The 20,565-nt window shown below is 54.5% G+C and overlaps 1 protein-coding gene across 1 annotated transcript in view; it reads right to left on the bottom strand.

The window, feature by feature from the left end:
* The window catches only part of SRL (sarcalumenin), a 34,663-nt gene extending 16,340 nt beyond the window's left edge, over window positions 1–18,323 (bottom strand). Inside the window, exon 1 of the mRNA XM_072942588.1 lies at window positions 18,263–18,323. Within this exon, the coding sequence (XP_072798689.1) occupies window positions 18,263–18,323 (61 nt within the window). The remainder of the gene's footprint in view (window positions 1–18,262) is intronic.
* Window positions 18,324–20,565: the final 2,242 nt, after the last annotated feature.

The raw sequence follows: 20,565 nt of genomic DNA on the forward strand, positions 1-20,565 counted from the left end.
CTCCCATTAGCCCTATCCTGGGGCTCAGCCTTGCAGCTGCTCCCCCGTCCACAGCCTTGGCAGGAGCCCCAGGCTCAGTTCCTCTCTCTGCTCTCCACCACCGAACACCTGATTTTTCCCCCAGCTACTAACTCTTCCCAAGCACTTTCTTATGGACTCAGAGAACTATGGGGTTGCCAAGGGCCTTGGTGAGTCCAACTGCAGAGGAGGAAGCTTTAAAGACTTGCCCAAGGTCAGAGATAGGGTTGGGACAGAGTCCAAGTTCATGACCCTTAGTCTAGAGCGCTTTCTGCCCCCGCATAGTTGGCAAACCATGTCCCATGAGATGCTGGATTTCCATGGAAGTGCCTGGTGGGGAGGGAAGATGAAGGAGCCGAGATTCAGCCCCCTCCTTGGTACTCCCTGCGCAGCAGCTCTCCTTGGGTCTGTCTGTCCCACTGCCAAAGCTGGGAGGGGCTGACCACCACTGTCCTGCCTCCCCTGCCTCTTCCCTAAGAATTCCTTCTCTTGATCATTTTCTCCAACAGCCCAAGAAGCGCCCCCTCCCAGCACCTTTGCACTTTGCTGATCACCACATGCCCAGCACGGAGCTCGGGGATGTCTGACCTTCACGCAGAACATCAAGCTTCCCAAAGTGGCTCTGTGCTCTTCTTCATCCGCCCCCGGAGGCCGGGAGAGCAAGGATTATTCTCTTGAAATGAGGACGCAGACACAGGAAAGTCAAGTGTTGGTTCAACAGGGCATCCAGGGATGGGCCAGCACTCAGGCCAAGAAACACAGCAGAGCTCTCTGGCCCACAGGAGGTGGCATCCAGGCCCTGCAGGGCTTCTCCCGCACAGAGGCTTGGTCTCCAGGGTTGAGTCCACGTGAATCCGGGCGTTTCACAATGTGATTCTAATGAACACCAACATTTGAGAACTACCGCTCTGAGCTACCCTCAGTACCAATGTCAGGGAGAGTCTGTCTTGAAGCTGAAACTGGAGGTCAGGAGAAGAGAGGTCAACACCCCAGATCTTTTATTTGGTTGGCCTGTTTCGGTTGACCTCTTCATGAAATAGAATGGAAATCCAGTTCCAGTCCTCCACGTCTCCTTAGCACGTGTTTCTAAGCATCTAGCAAAGGTTATTCCTCTGTGGGATTTCTCATCCGTTGGAACTGAAACCATTGCATCCAAAGTCACACACAGGTATAATACACCACTACTCATACATAATTATGTAGATGAGTCATCAGTTAAAAAAACAAAGTCCTGGGGGCACAATCACTTTCCACCTCTACCCCTGGACACATCTGTCTCCGGGAATCAGGGAGTCTTCACCAGTCTTCACCAGGCGGTCCTTGGTCCACACATTCGACATCTCATATAGGTGGTTCTCAAGTGCAGTGGAGAGCACTTCAGAATCAGAGTCCATGAGACCAGCGTGGCAGACTGACCCCTCCATGTCCCAGATCCTGTCTCTGAACACTCCGGGACTGGGCCAGCAGCAGCGGCCCCTTCTGGTGTCACATTTTTTCTTGACCTTATTCACAGAGTAAACGGTCACTGCTCAGGGACCCTCGTTCCTTCTCTTCTTGGATGAGCCTTCAGACTGCTCTGCAGATGCCGACGCTGAAAAGGAACTTAGGAGGGAAGTGCCCGCCTCCTCCCGGGACCCTGAGACCCTCTCCCTCGCCATTCTGTGGGCCCGCCCCTCTTCCCCCCAGACAAGGGGACCAGGGTGCCGTGAATGAGGCAGCCTTTCTTGGAAGGTTCTCTGGCCTCCTGGCTAAGCTCAGAAAGTCAAGGCTAATCTCACCAGGACAGCTTGTCCCTGGCTGGACTCTAGCCCCAAAATGACTCACCTAGGACATGATGACAAAGGCGGCAATCAGTGGGAACCAGGAGGTTGAGGTCAAAAGTGACCGCCTCCTGAATTTCACTGCTCAGAATCCTAGAACTCTGATAAATGACTGTCCCAAGGCCACAGAGCTAGTTAGGCTACTTAGTGGCGGGCTGGTTCTGGAACCCAGCCCACCACCAAGTCCCAGTCTCATGAGCTTTCCCGGCACCTGACCACAAACACCCCCAAATGATGGGGTGAGTCAGCCTCAGAAGGACATCGACTTCTCAGCCTACCCTCGTCTTCTTTGCTTCAAAAAGAATACTTCAAGATGTCAAGACAATTGTTTTTAACCTGTAAAGTCCAGAGATTGACAGAATAGCTCCACCCCAACCCCCACCCCTAATCCCTGGGAACTCTTGGGTTGGGAAGTACAGAGAGAAACCACCCACAACCCCACAGCTGTGGTGCACACACGTGCTTGTCACTGACTCCCGCAGGATTCATGGAAATGGATGAGCACGCACTTTCAAAAGGCAAGGACCTTTGGAAGAAGCAAAACATTAAGACTTAACCACTGGGTGTGACTCGATTATTAAAGGGACACTCTATGTTGCACCCGGTTTTCCCAGAGAGCAACCCTGCCTAGAAAATCATAGATCCCTGCCAGAGCCGTTGGCAATAATTCCTCCATTCAGAGTGGCAGGGCTGAGCAGGAGAGGAAAACAAGAAGGGAGAGAAGCAGGCTGGCTTCTGAGACAGACAGAGGCAGGTGGCTGGTCCTCCCACCTCCCCCTCCACACATGAAGAAAGAGAACCCCCCTGGGGTCCGTGAGGTCCTAGGAGTGCTGATGGTCCAACTTCGGGGCACCAGGCAGGGAGCGACCCACTGGGGGCCAAAGGAATGTGGCTCCCTGAGGTCTCAGTCAGACGGATGCCTTGGGTTCAAGTCTGAGCCATCATCGGCTTGGTGGGTGGGGGAGCTGCAACACAGACCCGCCTCCTCCCCAAGCCGGGGAAGCAGGAGGAAGTCCACTTTTTTCCTGAGCTTGGGAACCGGATGTGACACCTTCCTGGGCCAGGCCCACATCTCAGGGCTTTCCTTTGCCATGAGACCTAGAGCCAGACTGGTCTCTCTGGGCGCAGCTAGAAGTCCGGAGGGCGGGGCTCTGCCCCGTAGCGCCTTCCTAACCTGCCAAGCGGCCGGGACCCGGGCTGCTCCTCACTCCCCAGCCCAGCTCCAGTCACCCGTAAAACACAGAGAATACTACTTGCTTTGCCAACCCCTTTGGATTATCTTAAACATGAGATGATGTTTAAAAGCATTCTATGAATGTCAGGTTTCATAATAATAATTTCCTAGAAGAGCAAAGATGCCAGGCCAAATCCCAAGCTCACTGAGTGGGCCAAAACAGAAGCAGCTTTGGACAGAAGCCGCGCCAGCTCACCTGCACTCTGCTCTTCTCAACCCCCTGTTTCTTGGGGGTCAGTCCGTGGGCCAGGAGAGGTCTTTCTGCCCAGGTCCTTCTCCTCTCCTTCCATCCAGAAGCAGCTCAGATGAGGGGCTCTGGGCACCTGGGGGTAGCCCTGCTCTCCATGGTTCCCGCTGGCCTGGACAGGAACGAGCCTGAGCTGCCACGCTCCCGGGCCCAGATCTCGCCCTGCTGAGCTGCAGGCTAACTCCTACCATCACAGACCCCCACTTTCAGGCAGCCCTGACTCACCCAGAATCTTACATAGTTACATAGGGCTTCCCCCGTCTTCCACCTCCCAGGACCCTCCCATCCAGCCTAGTGAGGGGACCCTGCACTTTGCCCCAGTGCAAAGGCATATCAGGGGGATGTCTAAACAGATGCGCATAGGGTCGAGTCTGTGTAAGAACAGGTGAAGGCCCTTCGTTGCTCTGGGAAACGGCAGCAACACGATGGGAGACAGGCACCTCGAAGTGCCCGCATGGCTTTGCCACCATCCTTATGACGAGTGAGCACAGAGGGAAAACAGTAAGTCCTTCAGGAATGACTCAGGCCTCGAGAATGCAGCTTTGGCCGCACTAGACTTGAGAGAGCGGCTCCAACTTCCCCTCGGTGGCGCTTTGCTCATCCTGAAATCAGAGCTGATGTTTCCACGGGCCTCACACACCGGCCTGCAAAACCACGGCCCCGGCGGCCCCTTCATCTCGGCACCAGTAGCAGCTCTGCACCACTCAGTGGCACCAACCCCACCAACATGCCTGCCCAGGGGTGCGTTGCCCTTAGCGGATCTCACCTCCCGCTGCCACTAGTCCCCAGGTTTGCTCGGAGGAGGCTGCGGAAGAAGGTCAAGCAAGGACAGAAGCTGGGGCAGCAATAACACGTGAATATTCCACCCCAAGTGCCCTGGACCCTTCCATGAAAACTGCTGCCCAGACACTAAGATGCTAGATCATTCCACCTTCTCTTCCCAAATTCGAGACAGATGGGCTCCACTTCTGGGTCCCTGAGTTCACGACCCCAAATCTTATCTCGCTGCTCAGCCTTAGGGTGAATTTTGCATTAGAGACTTGCAGAACTGGAAGGAAACTGAGAAATTCACTAGCCCAACTCTCATTTCACAGATGAAGAGACCAAGGCCCAGAGATGGGAAAGACCCTGCCAGAAGTCACCTAGCCCGTTGGGGCAAAGCAGGACATACACACAAGGTCCCCAGACTCCTCACCTGGCCTTTCACGTGGGTTCTAAACAGCAATGGTTTCCTTTGCCCCTGACATTTTCAACCCTTTCAGTCCACGTCTTGCCCCAACCCTGGGGCCCAGAATTCCTGGGATTACCTATCAGTTCCCCTACTCATTCCTATGAAGTGCGGCCTCCCAGTGAGGGCCAGCCGAGGACCCTGATGTCAGGCTGGGTCCCTGAGCACAGCTCTGGATGGAGATTTGGAGAAGGGATGGGGTGAGGTTTAAGCTCCTGAAGTTTGGAGGTCGCCTGCACCCGGCCCAGCCCTGCATTCGAGTCTCTGAGTCACTGGGAAAAGCATGCAGGGAGGGGCTCCCTGTCTCCCTCACCAGGAGACAAAGAGCAGCTGGTTCCAGGAGAGCCAGTCTCTGAGCTCAGGACAGCAGAGGCCACAAGACTGGACCAGAAGAACCTTCCAGCATCCTGGTCACAGAGAAAGGGAAGAAGACCGCCTCCCACCTGAGGCTGTGCGTACGACTGGTACACACATCCAGGGCTCGGGGGCAAATCCATCTGTTTCCCTCAGTTACAGCTCCAGAGCTTGAACAAAGATGTCTAGAACACCCAAGTCACTCTCTGGTGGAATGTTCTAGAAATCTCACCTCTCCCCCTCCCAGGAGCAGACTTGTTTCTGATTTGTAACCCCAAGTGGCCTCAACCCCTGAACCCGACACGTGGGCCATGTTTCCCAGGGACCCTGGGCTCTGTCCTTCCCACAGGCCAGGCCTCCCGGCCCTCCCACGGGGCTCCCTCTCTGACATCCCCGCCCCCCCAGGGAAGAATCTTCACAGGCAATTAAACCCCAGGGCAGCTTCCTCCCACATCAATGGGGCCTGGGTTCTCCGGCTGGTCTCTCCAAATACTGACACCACACTAGAATCTTGTCACACTTTCTTTTCCTTTGGCACCTGGTGGCTGTGCAGGAGGCCAGGATGGGCCACCTACTCTTTAGTTCTCACAGGGCTCCCCTGGGGAGGGGAAGGTGAAAGCCAAGGGCAGGGCGGTGGGGGGGGGGTGGCGAGAGCAAGTGTGCATTCCGCACATGCTGTCCCCAGGGTGACTCTTCCTGGTCATCACCGTGGGCCGCACGCTACCCCCGCCGGGCTGCACCTGAGGATCCAGCAGGCTGCCTACCCAAAGGGCCACCACCCCCTGCTGACAAGGGCCCCACATCCCTGCACCTTGTCTTGTATGCATGTTTCCCGTATTTGCTGTAATAAAGCACCATGACCTAGTAGCTTAAAGCAATAAAAACATATTTTCTTATGGTCCTGAGGCCAGAAGTCCAACCTCAAGGTGTCGCAGGGCCCTGTTTCCCTGCAAGGCTCTAGGGTAGGCTCCTCCCTGTCTCCTCCCAGCATCCTTGGCTTGTCGACGCATGTCCACTGTCTCTGCCTCTGGCGCACACTGCCTTCTCCGGGAGCCTCTACGCAGTGTCCCTTCCCCGTTTCCTCTAAGAACGCAAACCAACTACCTACATCTGCAACCACCTGATTTTCAGAAGAGGTCGCATCCTGAGATGCAGAGGTTAGGACTTCAGTGCATCTTTTTGGGAAGCGTAATCCAGCCTGAAACGGGTCTGCCGATGGCCACAGCACCTCATGCCTGGAACGCCCTCTGCTCCCCACAGATCCAGCAGCCCAGGCCTTCCCACCAGCTATGTCCCCCCTCCTCCCGCCGCCTTCCAGGTCTCACCACCCCAGGCCACACGGGTCCCCCGCTGACCTCAACTGACTCAGTGTCCACAACTGTCCACACTAAGCCCTATGTGGCTGTGACCTGTGTGCAGGAGTTGGGGGCAGGGGATGTCCTGTCTTCCCTTCCAGGTTGTCATTCCCTCCAGGGCAAGAGAGAGGCCCATTACCCCTTTATGCCCCACAGAGCCTGAGAAAGCTCTGAGCACCGAGACTCACACAATAAATGCCTGCAGAATGCTTAAAGAAATTGCTCTCAGTCCTCGTGCATTTCCTATCAGTCTCCCTGAGTGCCCTATTCCCCGACCCTAGGATCCCAGCTCCCACTTCAGGTCTCGGCTTTAAGGTCCATCCCCTGGGAGGCCTCCCAGGCCCCTCCGTACCAAGCTGCTTCTGCTCTGTGTTCCCACAGCACCTGTCATGCTACGTGACAGTCTTTTTATTGCCCTGTGTCCCCATGGATGCTAGCGCCTGAGGCTTGACCCTCTCAGGATCACAGGTGTCCCGCAGGCACGAGGCCTGGCAGACACCCTGCACAGGGAATGTCTGCTGGATGCCCTGAGCACCCGACAGGAATGTGCCTCCTCCCCTGGGTCAGCCCTTCTCAAGGCGTGGCTCAAGGCCATTTGCAAAAGGATCCTAGAGAAGCTTGGTTAAAAGTTCTATTCCTGGCTTGTTCCCCAGACCGTCTGCATCCCACTCAGGGTGGAGGGTGGGGAGGCCTCAGGAGTCTGCCTTTTTAACAAGAGCCCAGATGGTCCTCACACATGCTAGAATCTGAGAACCACTGTCCTTGTGCCTTGACCTTGGGAGTCAACCTATACCCATCTTTCCAGGGACCTACTGGTTGCAGAGGGTGGAACTTGCCTGCAGGAGGCTGTATCAGGCCTGCCTCCGGCTCCCTGTCCCAGGCTGAGGCCTTATCTCCAAGGCCATGGGCAGTAAACAGGGCTGATGCCCATCAGCTCCAGGAACGTTGTGGGTCTGCAGTCCACCTGGCCTTGCTACCTTGCCAGGGGATATCCCTCCCAAAAGGGCAGGAGCAGCCAGTGGTGGAAGGCCCTCGAAGAGCCTGCCCCTGGGATGAAACCGGCAAGGAGAAGCCCTGGGGACTCTGCAACTCTGGGGAGGAAGACGGAGAGAGAAGGACAGAGTCAGGAGACCAAATCTGCTCCCCTAATCAGCAGTGGGGAGCAAATGCTGAGCAAGGATTTTCACTCTCTGTGCCTGTTTCACGCTTCGTTGTGCCATCATGTCACGGCTATCGATGGAGCACCTACTCTCCGCCAGAGAGCAGGAGGCTCACATGACACGTGATGGAGTTCTGAAAGCCGAGTAGTACTAGAAAAGTGTACCGCATTGCTCACTTTAGGATAAACTCTCCTCGAAACACATCTCCACACAAGAACGTACACACTAATGTTTGCAGCAGCATTATGCACGATAACCAAGAGGTGGAAACGACCCAAATGTCCATCAACAGACGAATGGATAAACAGAACGTAGGCCATCCACACAGTGGAATATTATTCAGCCATAAAAAGGAATGAAGCACTGACACACACTACAGGGTGGATGAAGCTTGAAGACACGGTGCTGTATGAATGAAGCCAGACACAGAACACCACATACTGTATGATTCCATTTAAATGAAATATCTGGAACAGGGGAATCCATAGAGACAGAAGGCAGATTAGTGGTGGCCAGGGGATGGGGGATTTGGGGAGGAATGCGGGTGACTACTGATGGGGATGGGGGGGTCTCTCTTTGAGGTAATCAAAAATGTCCTAAAATTGACTGTGCTGACGGTTGCACATTTCTGTGAATATACTAAAAACTACTGAACTACTTTAAATGGGCAAACTGTGCAGTATATGAATTCTATCTCAATAAAGCTACTTAAAGAAATAGATAAACTGTCTTCAGTTCTTTTCTTTCTCCAAAATCTTAGCTGAACCTGTTGTCTACCTGCAGACTCCTTACTGCTCTGGCTTCCTGCCTATCAGAGATTTTGTATTGCAGCACCTAGAACAGTCGTTGGATGGATGGATGGATGGTGGCAAAATGTAAGGCCTGTCCTCAACTCAGTGGCAGAAAGTTCAAAGTCCTGGAAGAGAAGATATTCAGGAACCAGGACTCAGAACCAGAAAAGTCCCCATGGGTGGAGTCACCTAACTTGCCCAGGCCTATTATTTTGTGATCAAAGGGTCCTAGGAGCAGCTGCCTTATCGGCTCAGGAGGTTGCTTCGATAACCACTATATGGATTCCTGGGTGTAAAGACACAACATCTAACAGGAGGGGGCAGCGGGCAGAGGGGGCTTCCTGGCAGCAGAGTCTCCATGCCAGGCAGGGATTGGACATGGGGGGCCCATCGCAGGAGCTCCTGGCAGAGGGTGGGGTGGGGGTTGCCTTTGGGGTGGCTGCAGGAATCAAGCCAAGCGTGTGTGGGGAACAGAGTCTGTGGTCCAGAGGGTGGGACAAGCTGGAGAGAGGAGAACAGACTGGATTCACAGGTGAGCCTTTCTGGAAAGGCGAGGGGACCCTAGAGACCGGCCCCTAACCCTACTCTCTTCCAGAACGAAGACAAACCACAGAGAGCACCACAAAGCCATAGCCACCTGCTTCCAGAGCTGGCCTGACCCTCGCAGACTCTGGGTTGGGGACCCCTAATTCTGCCAGAAGGAGACCCAGATAGCCTCCAGCCAGGGGATCCTGCCCAGATGCAAACCCCTCACGGAGGCGAGGGAGGGTCACTGGGAAGTTGTCTCCCCAGGTGGCTTCTGCAACGTGCATCCCACGCCCTGCTCACTCACCTGCCGCACCCGCAGGAGACAGTGCAGCAGGAGACAGTGCAGGGCTGGGCCCACGGGGGCCTGAGTTTCCGGGTTCTCAGCCGCCTGCCCTCTCCACCACATGACCAGATGGGAACCAGACCCTTTGCCCTCAGGACGGCTGGACTCCAACTCACACTGCACCTGAGCACACCTGACAGGGAGCTGGAAACTCCTCCCCACCGTGCTCCCAGCACCACCACTAGGCGAGGTGCTGCTCCCAGAATCCCCTGCCCCCGGACAGCTGTCAGTCCATTCATTTCACACACACGCCCTGGGTGTGACAGCAGAGCTCCAGATCAGTGGCTGGGGCAATTGTGTGGGCCGTGGGGCCCAAGAGAGGACCAAGGAAACAGGAGCCATCCATGCCCAGGGGACGATGACCACGTGGGAGAGAGAAGAGGACTGTCTCAGAACCAGCAGCCGCTCAGCAGACTGGGTCCACGGCTAAGGAACTGGAGCGGTGAGCACCCCACCTGGAACCCCAGGATGTGACATTGTTTGGAAACAGGGTCTGCGCGCAGGTGATTAGTTGAGATGAGGCCGTACTGGCCTGGCCTGGGCTCTGAGTCCACTGACTGGTGTCCTTATAAGAGGAGGAGACATACAGAGAGAAGACCACCTGAGGACAGAGGCAGAGGTTGGAGAGAGTCACCCAGCAGCCAAGGAAGGCCAGGGCCTGCTGGGTCTACCAGAAGCTGGAAGAGGCAGAAGGAGCCCCCTGGAGCCTTTCAAAGGAGCTCAGCCCTGCCCACACCTTGATTTCAGGCTTCCAGCCTCCAGACTGGGAGAGAACAAACTTCTGTTGTTTGAAGCCACCCAGTTTGGGGTCATTTGTTATGGCAGCCCCAGGAAGATAATATAGGGACCAACCCCTAAGCCAGGCCCTTTGAAAGCTTCGTGGCCCCTCTCAGGCAAAGCTGGTCAAGCTCACCAGCCCCTGGGCCCCGTCCCTGCCCCCTGCTCCCCCTCTCTCTGCAAGCTGGGCTACTTATTTTTAGCCCCTGATTACATCTGCCTTATATGGTTCCCTACTCCTATCATGAGCGGGGACAGCCTTCCCTCCTGGTTTGTGCGCTCTTTGAGGACAGAGAATCCCAAGGATATTAACAGTGCTGAGAAGGGGCAGATGTGTTGATGGATTCCCTGAGTTGTTCGAGTTTCATGATATTTGAGGAAACCAGTGGCAGGTGTCAAGCTACAGGCATACCGTCCTCAGTAAGAGCCTAGAATCATTGTCACGGTCCTTCTAACCTTAAAAAGTATCTGAGATCAAAAAACATTTGAAGCATTCGATAGCCATTTTCTTATTTTAGTTGCAGAACCACCCCAAGCTGCAAATAGGGCAAATATTATTACCATGTTTTATGGGCGAGCAAACAGGTGCAGAGATGGTAAGGGGCTTGGTGGTGAGTTGTGACAATGCCAGGGTTTGTCCCACAGTGCATGCCACACTCCACCCCAGGCTGGCAACCTCTGGGGTCTCCATCCAGACCCCGCGAGCCTAACTACCAATTCAGAAAAGAAACTGAGGCAGGAAAAGACAGGATCAAAAGGCCACCGGACTTCTATTCCCATCACAGCTCGGACCCAGGCTCATTCTGCCAGACGGGCTCCTTCGGGCCACAGTGAGGGCTGTGGCCCCTCCCTAGTGTTTCCAGACCCTTTCCCAGCCCCCAGGGAGCTTTCCTGGTGCCTTTACCTCCTGGGATAAGCTAAACAAATAAGCAGTCTTCTACTACTTGACAACTGGAGTAAAGGGTAGGAGGAAATTCAGGAAAAACCAAGTAACCAACAGCAGCTGGAAACTGATGTGTGCAGGTGCATGGGACAGGCAGCTGCGGAGTCAGATGCACATCAGAGATGGAGTGATCAAGGCAATGGCTTTGTCAAGTCCTTACCTATTGCCATCTAGGGAAAATGCTGTGGGAGGCAACCATCTGGACGAGGTCCTAACTGAATGGCCACTTGGAGGAGAACCAGGGGCCGAAGTTTTGGCAGGGACCTGGTGGGGGAGGGAGGGAAGGGGCTCCCCAACCCCAGGGCTCTCCCCTGGCCTGGTTCTGGGCTGAGCTCCCAGCGAAACCCACTTCCTGTGGGCCCAGAACTCCAGGCCAGACTTTACCTGCACCTGTTTGAGCTCAGAATGCAGTCCCCTCTCCAGAAGGGTCCAAAAATATCTTGAGAGGGAGGAGAAGGGGAGGAGCTAGCTGGAAGGGGAACAGGCTAGAGAATGTTAGGGGCTGAGGAAGACAGCCACTTGGCTCGGCATTCAGGACCCTTACCAATGGCCTCCAAACCATCAGGGTGGTCTGATCTCCCCAGAACAGGAGCCCCACATTCTAGCTCGAGCTGGTCTCATCCCATCCCTGCCAGCGCGATGCTCCAAGCTTCCCCACTTCCACTTTCAGATGCTCCTCCATCTCTGCCTGCACAAATCTTCTCCTCATTCATCAGACATTGTTCAGTGCCTTCAATGAGCCAAGCACTATGCTAAGCGTTGGTGATAGAGCAGTGAACAAATTAAACAAACGCACAGCCCTGTCCTCTTGGAGCTGACATCCAGGGATCGACCCCTTCCTCCCAGTGCCGCTGAAACCCAGCCAATCTATGAGGCCAACCTTCCAGCCTTCCTCTGAACTCCAACCAGAGCTGCCGGGGGTGTTAGTTACATTTTTTTTCAGTGCATGTCATCTCCCCAAATAGAAGTCAGCTCCCAGGGGCAGGGGCATAGCCCTTTCTTGCCTGCACAGTGTAGCCAGCCAGGACCTCGCAACGGGCAGAGCCTGGCCTCAGGGCTGGAGAGCTGAGCCTTTCAGAGATGAACCTTTATCTGCCTCATCTTTCCTTCTTCTCTCATCAAGCACCCACTTTGTGTGATTTCAGCCCCACCCTCCCTCCCCTCGGTTCCTGCAGCGTCCAAATTCCTGTTGCACCCGCACGCATTTTGCTGATCTCATACTGCCTGTTACCCTGAACATGAGTCCATCCTGGTTCCCCACCCAGGGCGCAGTCCCTAGGGATGGCCACATCTCTCCCATCTCTTCAGGACCCTGTGCTGAGCCCCTCTTCTCCCCAGGGCTGGCCACATCTCCTGCAATCATTCTGTGTCCTTGAGCACCCTGAGTTGACAGAGGACTAGACGAGGTCAAGTGCTCTCAAGGCTATGAAGGACCAGGACCCCTGAGGGGAGGGTCCACCCAAGAGTCAGAGGAGAAAAGCCTCTTCTCATCACTTAACACCCTTGCAAGGAACCTGGGGAGCCTGCCCCAGTGGGGCCAACATTCCACCCGAAATCCTGGGCCCCAGGATCTGGAGCTAGACGGCGCAACAGCAACTGTGCCTCCCCGTGGTCCCGATGACATGATCCCAGGAAAGACAGGCTCCTGGGATGGCGCCAGGCAGGAGCTGCCGGCCAGCACCATGGTCTTGTGGTCTTCAGAGCCGGGCCTCTGGGCACACCCACCACCAGGGCAGCACCCCCTCCGCACTGGATAGGGAAGAGCTGGAGGGCGGGAGAGGAGGCTGCTGTAGGCCCTGCCTGGGGGTGTCAACAGCTGACCTAACAGCTCAGGCATTTCAAGAGGCAAGGGCAGACTCTATCCACCCGCCCTGAGCCCCTCACCCTGAGGATGGCGGCTCAGAAAAGGCTTATCTGGAGCCCTGGACAACTGTGGGCATGTCCCCAGGGCAGAGGAGTGCCTGGGACCTTGACTCTGAGCAAATCTACCTTCGGGGCTGGTAAGGGATGAGGCTGAAACCACATGGGACAGACGATCCTTGAGCCCAGAGAAAGACACAGCACAGGCAGCAGAGACTAGGAAACGACATCTCTAAAGCCTCTGCTAAACCTGACCCGTATCATTTGCTGAATTACGCCACCCCTTTCACCTCCTGCTGGGGACACCAAGGCTAGGGGTGAGCAGGGCAGACGGGGCCTACTGAGCACTGAGCAAGTCCTATAGGAGTGGCCACCAAGGCTCCAGTCCACTCCCTTCCTCCCTCCCTCCCTCCTTCTCTCCTTCAGGGCCAGGTAGAGAAAGCCCCACCCTACAGTTCAGCACCTTTGTGCCCAGAATCAGTAGACTATCTACTGCCTCAATGCAGTGATTCGGGACTTTGGGTAAGAGCTTGCCCACCAAAGCAATTAGAAATTCCACATTAGAGATGCATTCCTTGAGCTAAAATCTTCTGACTCCTTTAAAACAAACAGTGGTTTGGCAAAGTGACAGTTTAAGTGTTGAGCTCACTGGACGTTTTTGAAACGAATTTCAGGGCATGTCTTATGGGAGGGACAGAGCAAGGCCAGTGCCAGGGAAGAGAAGGGAACCACCAAGGAACCCAACAGGGCAGATGCAGGAGTCCAAAGCCAGACGTCTAGCTCCCAAGTCTGGAAGGCCCCTGAGATGGCAGGTGAGGCAGGTGAACAGTCTCAGTGGGGCCTGGCCTCCCAGAGCCAATTGTGAGAGGACACCAGTCCCCTAAGCTCAAAATGAGCTCCGCCGATGAGCCTTGGAGCCTCAGAGGGAGGCCTCACAGCCAGGAAAACACCCTGGAGGAAACCTGAGCCCAGCTGACTCCGCGCCACATGCCCTGCTCCAGTTCCACCAAGGTAACCCATCCCGGTGGAGCCCACATGCAGCACTTTCCCTGCAGGCCCAGTGAACATCTGCTGGGTGAACACCTTGGGCATGGAGCTTGGGACCATAGTTTGTCCCTGTTTTCTGCACATCTGGCTTGAGGGAGCGGGTTCACCAACAAGAGACCAACATTCACTGTGACTAAAATGCTGATTCACTGGCAAACTCCTGGCCTCTTCTCGGCCTGGACTAGACACCAGGCTCTGGGCTGGGCTGGGCTGTCCGATTCCACACATCTCAGGACTACCGGTTTCCCCTTCCAGCTCCTGCAGTTCTTGGGAGGATCAGCTTGGCTCCCTCCTCTCTGTGACCCTCACCCTGCTCCACAGCAATCCCCAGTGTAGACCAGGCTCCCCACTCCCTAGCTTAGCTCCCTGGTGGGCACCGGGGCTGCTGAGTGGACCTCAGGTGTGCAGTGTCCCTCTGGGGTCTCCAAGCCTCGTGTCCCCTCAGACCCGCCTCAGACCCGCCCACCTTGCTCAAGTCTCTGATGCTGGGTCACTCCCCCTCCTCTTGCTCCACCCCACCCTCCCCATCAGCCCAGAAATACACCGTCCCCTCTGGTGTTCAAAAAAAAAACACCCTACCTCCACAACCCCACCCCCTTACTGCCCTTTATCCCCCACAGACTTATACTAAGAGTCTCACTGTGTGAGTACGTCGCCTCCGCGGGCTCACGGAATATGCGTGAGCTCGCCAGGACCCGTCCTCGGCATCCTGGCATCCAAGCCAAGGCCACATCTTCTTCAGCTTCCCCAGAGACTGAATGCCTCTCTGGAAGGCAACCTACCCTTCAGTGTCCAGGTCACGCCTCTTCCTGGATCTCCTCCCATCTTCCTGAAACCCATTTCTCATCTCTCTCCTCCCACCCTCCAGGGGACCAGTCCTTGCATCTCTTCTCTCTGCAACAGCTTCCTTGGTGATCTCACCACCTCACCCTCATCTTTATCCAGAAAAATCTCATTTCTGGATTCCCCAGAACTGACTGTCCTCCTAAGCTAACTCTCTCTGCCCAGATGTCCCCCAGCACCCAAAATTCATCAGGACCCCAGATGAACTTTTAAAATCAGGTCTTTTATGATCCTGGTCTTTTTTTTTTTTTTTCTGGCAAGATCATGCCTGCCATGATCTACCCTAAAACCTCAAGGGCTCCTCCCAGTTCGCCAAGCTGAGGAGTCCCATAGACTCTACCCAGCACTTGTGGGTCCTGCCCTCCTCCATCCATCTCCCTCACCTGAGTTCACACCCTTCTATGTCTCTGCTCATTCTGTCCCTCCCTAGGAACAACTGCCAGATGGACAGATTTTCCCAAAGCCCTCCAAGGTCAAACACAGAGAAAAGCCCCTCCTCACTCAATACTCCACGCCCCTCACACTTGGGCCCCAACCTCGCCTTCCAAAGAGACCCCTGACCTCACCTCACTCTGCCTGCCCTGGTCTTCCCTGACTGCACAAGTTTGTCCATCCCCCTCCCTTATGTGGCATCCTTTTTCTCCCGGTTTTCCATGTCTGAATCCTACTTTCTTCAAGGCCCATCTCAAACAGACCTTCATCTGTAAAACATTTCCTGATCCACCCAGTTACAAATAATCTCCCTGCTTACTTCCGACTCACCTCACTTTACCTGTCCCTCTCTTAGGACACCTGCGTGTCTTATTTGCATATGGAGGGCCACAAGGTGGAAGATGCCTTACCTCCCCGACCTGGACTATACACATGCTGAGGACAAGATGCCTGTCTGAGTTCCCTCAGCACCATACCTATGAAGTAGCAGGTCCGCAATAAACCTGGGATGAATTAATGAATGATGAAGTGTGGCAAGGTGTTTGAATGAAAAGGCTTTGCACACTCAAGCAATACTTAAAGGTAAGGGGTTGTGAGCCTGGATTTGGGTTGGATTTAGAGTAGGAGAGGTGCTAAGCCCTGTATCTCACAGTAGCAGGCCCCCCCCATCCCCAGCCGCCACCCTCCTTCCAGGCCGAGAGGCATGTCCTCCGCCCCTCAGGCAGATCGAACGGAGGAACAGACATCTTCCTTCTCCTGGTCCATAGGAATCAGGCTCCTTCCCAGCCTACCACACCTATGTGAGCACAAAGGGTCAGGTGGATGCGACTGGCCTTGCCTGGACCTCCTTTAGCGGGTGGGGTGAGCAGCCGGGAATTCCAGCTCTGGCCCTGGAAATAGCTGTTTGAGTTTCACTGTCACAGCCAGATGGGAGGCTAACCCAGCACTTCCTAAACTGTGGTTCCACAGGCCACGAAGCCAGGTGCCCACCAGGGGCTTCAATCCAAAGACATGTTTTCTCAGCACCCCCAACCCATCTCATGTGTTCTACAAGGAGTCAGTGGGTCAAGGGCTTCAGTCTTGCCCTGTATCCCAAGGGAAGCTGCTCACAGGCAGAGGGGCTGGGTGTTCAGGGAGGCCCATCAGAGAGTGCAGGCGGCCGAGGGGAGGACAGGAACTCCCAGGAGGGGTGAGACCAGCACTGGACTGGGTGTGCCTGCCACAGACCCGCTGTCTGACCTTGAACATGGCTCTCTTTCCTCTGGCTTCCGCTCCCTTACGTGGACAATGAGGAGACAGCAAGCTGTCTCTGGGCTGTTTTCCCCTGTCCTTGAGCCGGTCTGTCCTCAGGCCAGGTCCCTGAGACAAAGAGGAGGACCCTCCCCCACTACACCGTGGTCACAGAGGACTGGTCAGGGGAGACTGTGGGGCCCATCACCCTGGTCCAGAGGACCACAGGAGCAAGGTGGGCACAAAGGAAGGAAGGGCAGCTCCCTCGGGTCCCCCCAGGAAGCAGGAAGGGGGCAACAGAGAAGTCTGCCTGCCATCCAGCGATGGGCAAGTGACACAGGGCTGGAAATGAGGATTCGGCGGCAGGGTGGGAAGTTCAGGAGCAAAGCTGCTGCCTGTGGGCTCAGTGGCATTTACCGAGTAGCACAATTCTAGGGGAATATCAACCAGCAGGAAGGACTGTCATTATGGGGGTAGGGGGACATTACCCTTACGGCTGGAACCTCCCCCCTCAACGTGGTACAGGAAGAATTCATCTTTTGGAGTGTGCAGTCTGCAAAGGGAGAGGTGATAAAATCCACCCCAGCCATGAGCAGGTTGAGGAGGGAGAGAATCTCACCCACTGGTGGACCCTTCCCTGGAAGCCAGGCCAGGGGCACCGCGGAGTCCAGGAAGGAACGGGCCTGCGAAGAGAGGATCTCTGCACAAAGCACTCGCCTGCCTCCTTTCCCAAAGGCAAGATCCCCCAGTAAGGCCCGTGGAACTTTCCAGATGTCCAGCTCCCTTGCTGGGAGGAAAGATAAAGGATGTCCCTAAAAGGCTAAAAGCTCCTGGGACTGCAGTGGAAGCAGAGCGAGGCGGCAGCTGGGGCTGGGCGGGGCGGGGGAGGGCTGTGAGGGGAGAGGGTGGCAGTGGCTCCTGGGCTCAGGATCCAATTACACGGCTGTTTCCATACTTAGCCACCTGACAGCCGCTTGGAATCCTCGCCACCCCGGCCACTGCAGCCCCGTGGAGCCCAAATTAACTCAAGGGCAGACAAGGGCAGGGCCCAGCGGCACATGCGAGGCCGGAGCCCCCTGCTTTGGTCTCTAACCCTGGAGGGAACGGCTTCTGCTCTTGCCTGCCTGGGGCTCTTCTGTCTGGGTATGGGTCCTCAAGAAACGGAACCTCAAAGGTCCCATGATCCCCAATGCAAATGAAGCCTGCCGTCCTGAAAAGACAAAGCAGGACTCCCAGATTCCTTGGGTGGGTGGGGGGGGTCCTCAGAGCACCCCTGGAGCATCCCTAAGGGGAAATCAGCCCTAGGAATCTCAGGAACAGAGGTGGAAAAATGCTCTGGTACTCCCTCTGTGCCTATAAATAACTGCCATGCTGTAACCGGAGCCACCGCCTCTGCCACACAAAGTGCTGAGATGTCAAAGGAAAACCATGGCATGCAGGCCCCAGCCCCCTTCTAGTGAAGCCCCCAGCCCAGCCGGCTCCACTCCAGAATGACTCCTGTTCCTCCTCTGAAACATATCTGTTTCAGTTACTAGCCCAATTCCCAACTCTTATCTCCAACCCCATCCCAAACTGACCCCCATTCTATCCCACTGTTCCCAAGCCATGCCCCCACCCTCGTCCTCAGTCATGCAAAGCCAGGCCCCCGCCTGATCTCCACCATGTAGGAGGGTCAACTCATCGACCTCCAGGGGCCCCCTCCATCTCCAAGATCAGGGTCTTCTGTCCATCTAGGAGGCTCCAGTCTTGGCTTTTGGGGTTCTCTTCTCCCACATCTACTGGCCAGCCCTTCTCTCCAGCCCCTGGCCCCTTGCTCAGGCCTCGCACATGCCTGCACCTCTTGGTTCACTGCTTCCACTCCCTCTGGCCCCCTCACAAGCTCCTGACCATTCTCAGGTCTCTGCACCCCGCACTTTCTAGGCGAGACCAGCCAGGAGCAAAGGGCTTCCATCAGCCCCAGGAATCATGGAGGCCTTATGCTCCATCTGCCGCCCAAGCCCCCCACCCCTTGGGGGTGCATGGGGTCTCGGACGACAGGCATGGGGGTCATACCTGCTTGTCCTGGGAGCAGGAGCGAGGCCATGAAGCAGCACAGCAGGACCAGCGCCCTCATGGTGACTGCCAAGAGAGCCCAGCTGCTCCTCGCCTCTATTTATAGGGCAGGTGGCAGCGCGGGGCGGGAGAGAAGGGTCACACAGTCACTGGGGCAACTGGGAGGACGTGATGGGGAAGCCGGGCAGACCCCGCAAGGCGCACAGGAGGCGCGCTCTGCCACTGCTGCGCCAGCTGTCAGGCCCCAGAAGGCAGGGCCCCGCCTGGATTCTCTCCCCCAGCGGCCCTGGGGCCATGTGACCGGGTCACAGGGTGGAGGTAGCAGAAAAGAACTGGGGCGTCTTTTGGGTCAGGTCTGAGTCGGGCACCAGGTCTTCCCAGCATCTGCTGGAACTTGAACCAAAGTCTGGGTGAGACAGTGACCTTCAGACCTTCACGTGCCTCGGTTTTGTGAATGCAGAAGTTGTAGGACAGAGCAAGAGAGGTCCTCTTTGACAGACACTGACACTCGTCTCAGCCCCTCCCCGAAGCTCAGGTCTTCTATGTGATTTCCATTTAAAATGGCTTCACTGAGGCACCACCGACACCCAGCAAACAGCATATTCAAAGTGCACAGTTCAATATGTAACCATAACCAAAACAGTGAACAGATTCCTCACTCCCAAATTTTCCTCATGTCTCTTGATAATCCCTCCCTCCTGCCCCTCCCTAGGCATCCACTGATCTGCTTTCTGTCACTAGACATGAGTTCGCATTTCCTAGATTTTGATATAAATGCAATCATACCACATGTGCTTTTTTATCTGGCTGCTTTCACTCGGTGTAACTGTGCTGAGATTCATCCCCATAGCGGCGGGGACGGGGAGGCCACGCCTTCTGACTCTGAGTGGTATCCCGCTGCCTGGCCGGGCAACAGTTTGTCATCTATTCACCTACGAGAGACTTTTGGGTTGTTTCCGAGTTTTGACTGTTACTAATAAAGCTGCTTTGAAAATTTGTATAGAATTCATTACGACACACACTTTCATTTCTCTTGGGTAAATACCTAAGGGCAGAATGGCTGGGTCACATGGTAAGCATCTGTTTAACTTTTTCCTAAGATGACTGTACCACTTTACATTCCCACCACCAGTTCCTCTACAGCCTTGCCAACGATTGGTATGGTCAGTCTTTAAAATTTTAGTCATTCTTACAAGTGTTACATCCTGCAGTTTTATTTTGCATTTTCCTAACGACTAACGATATTCAACATGTTCCCAAGCGTGTATCTGTCATTCACTTCTTTGGTGGGTCTTTGATGCAGTGCCTGTTCAAACCTTTTGCCCATTTTTTATGGATTGTTTTCTTTTACTGTGTTTTGAGGGTTCTTGATACATGCTGGCAACCAGCCCTTAATCAGACACATCATTCGTAAATATTTCCTCCCAGGCTGTGCTTTGTCTTTCATTCACAATAACTGTCTTTCAAAGAGCAGACTCTTCATTTTTATCAAGTCTCATTTATCAATTTGTTCCTTTATGAATTATGCTTTTGGTGTCAGACTTAAGAACTCTGCCTAACCTAAGGTCACAAAGATTGTTTCCTGTTTTCTTCTAGAAGTGTGATCGTTTCAGGTTTTACACTTAGATCTATGATTCATTTTCTGCTAATCTCTCTCAATATGTTGCAAGATGTAGACCAAAATTTAGATTTTTACAAATGGATATCCAGTTGTTCCACCACAATTTGTTAAAAAGACCATCCTATCACCACTGTATTGCCTTTGCACCTTTTTTTGAAAATCAGTTGACCATATAAATGCATAACTATATCTGGACTATATTCTGCTCCGCTGATCTATGACATGTCTAACCCCTGACTAGTACCTCGCTGCCTTGATCACCATGGCTTCCTAATAAATCTTGAAAACAGGTAGTGTGAATCCTCCAACTTTGATCTTTTATTAAGTTGTTTTGACTGTTCTAGTTTCTTTACACTTGCACATGAATTTTGGAATCAGCCTGTCAATTGTTTTTTAAAAAGCCTTCTTGGATTTTAATTGGGATTATGATGAATCTATAGATCAGTCTGAAGAGAACTGACAAGTTATCAAATGCAACGGTTAATTTTATGTAACAACTTGACTAGGACGTGGAGCGCAGTTGTTTGGTGTAGATGTTGCTGTGCGGGTGCTTTTTAGACATGCTGAATATTTAAACCTGTAGCCTCTGAGTCAAGCAGATCACCCTCCCTAGTGAGGGTGGGCCTCGTCCAATCAGCTGAAGGCCTTAAGAGAAAACACTGAGGTTCCCCAAGCAGGAAGG

This window comes from Vicugna pacos, chromosome 18 (genome assembly GCF_048564905.1).
Source record: "Vicugna pacos chromosome 18, VicPac4, whole genome shotgun sequence".
Lineage (NCBI taxonomy): Eukaryota > Metazoa > Chordata > Mammalia > Artiodactyla > Camelidae > Vicugna > Vicugna pacos.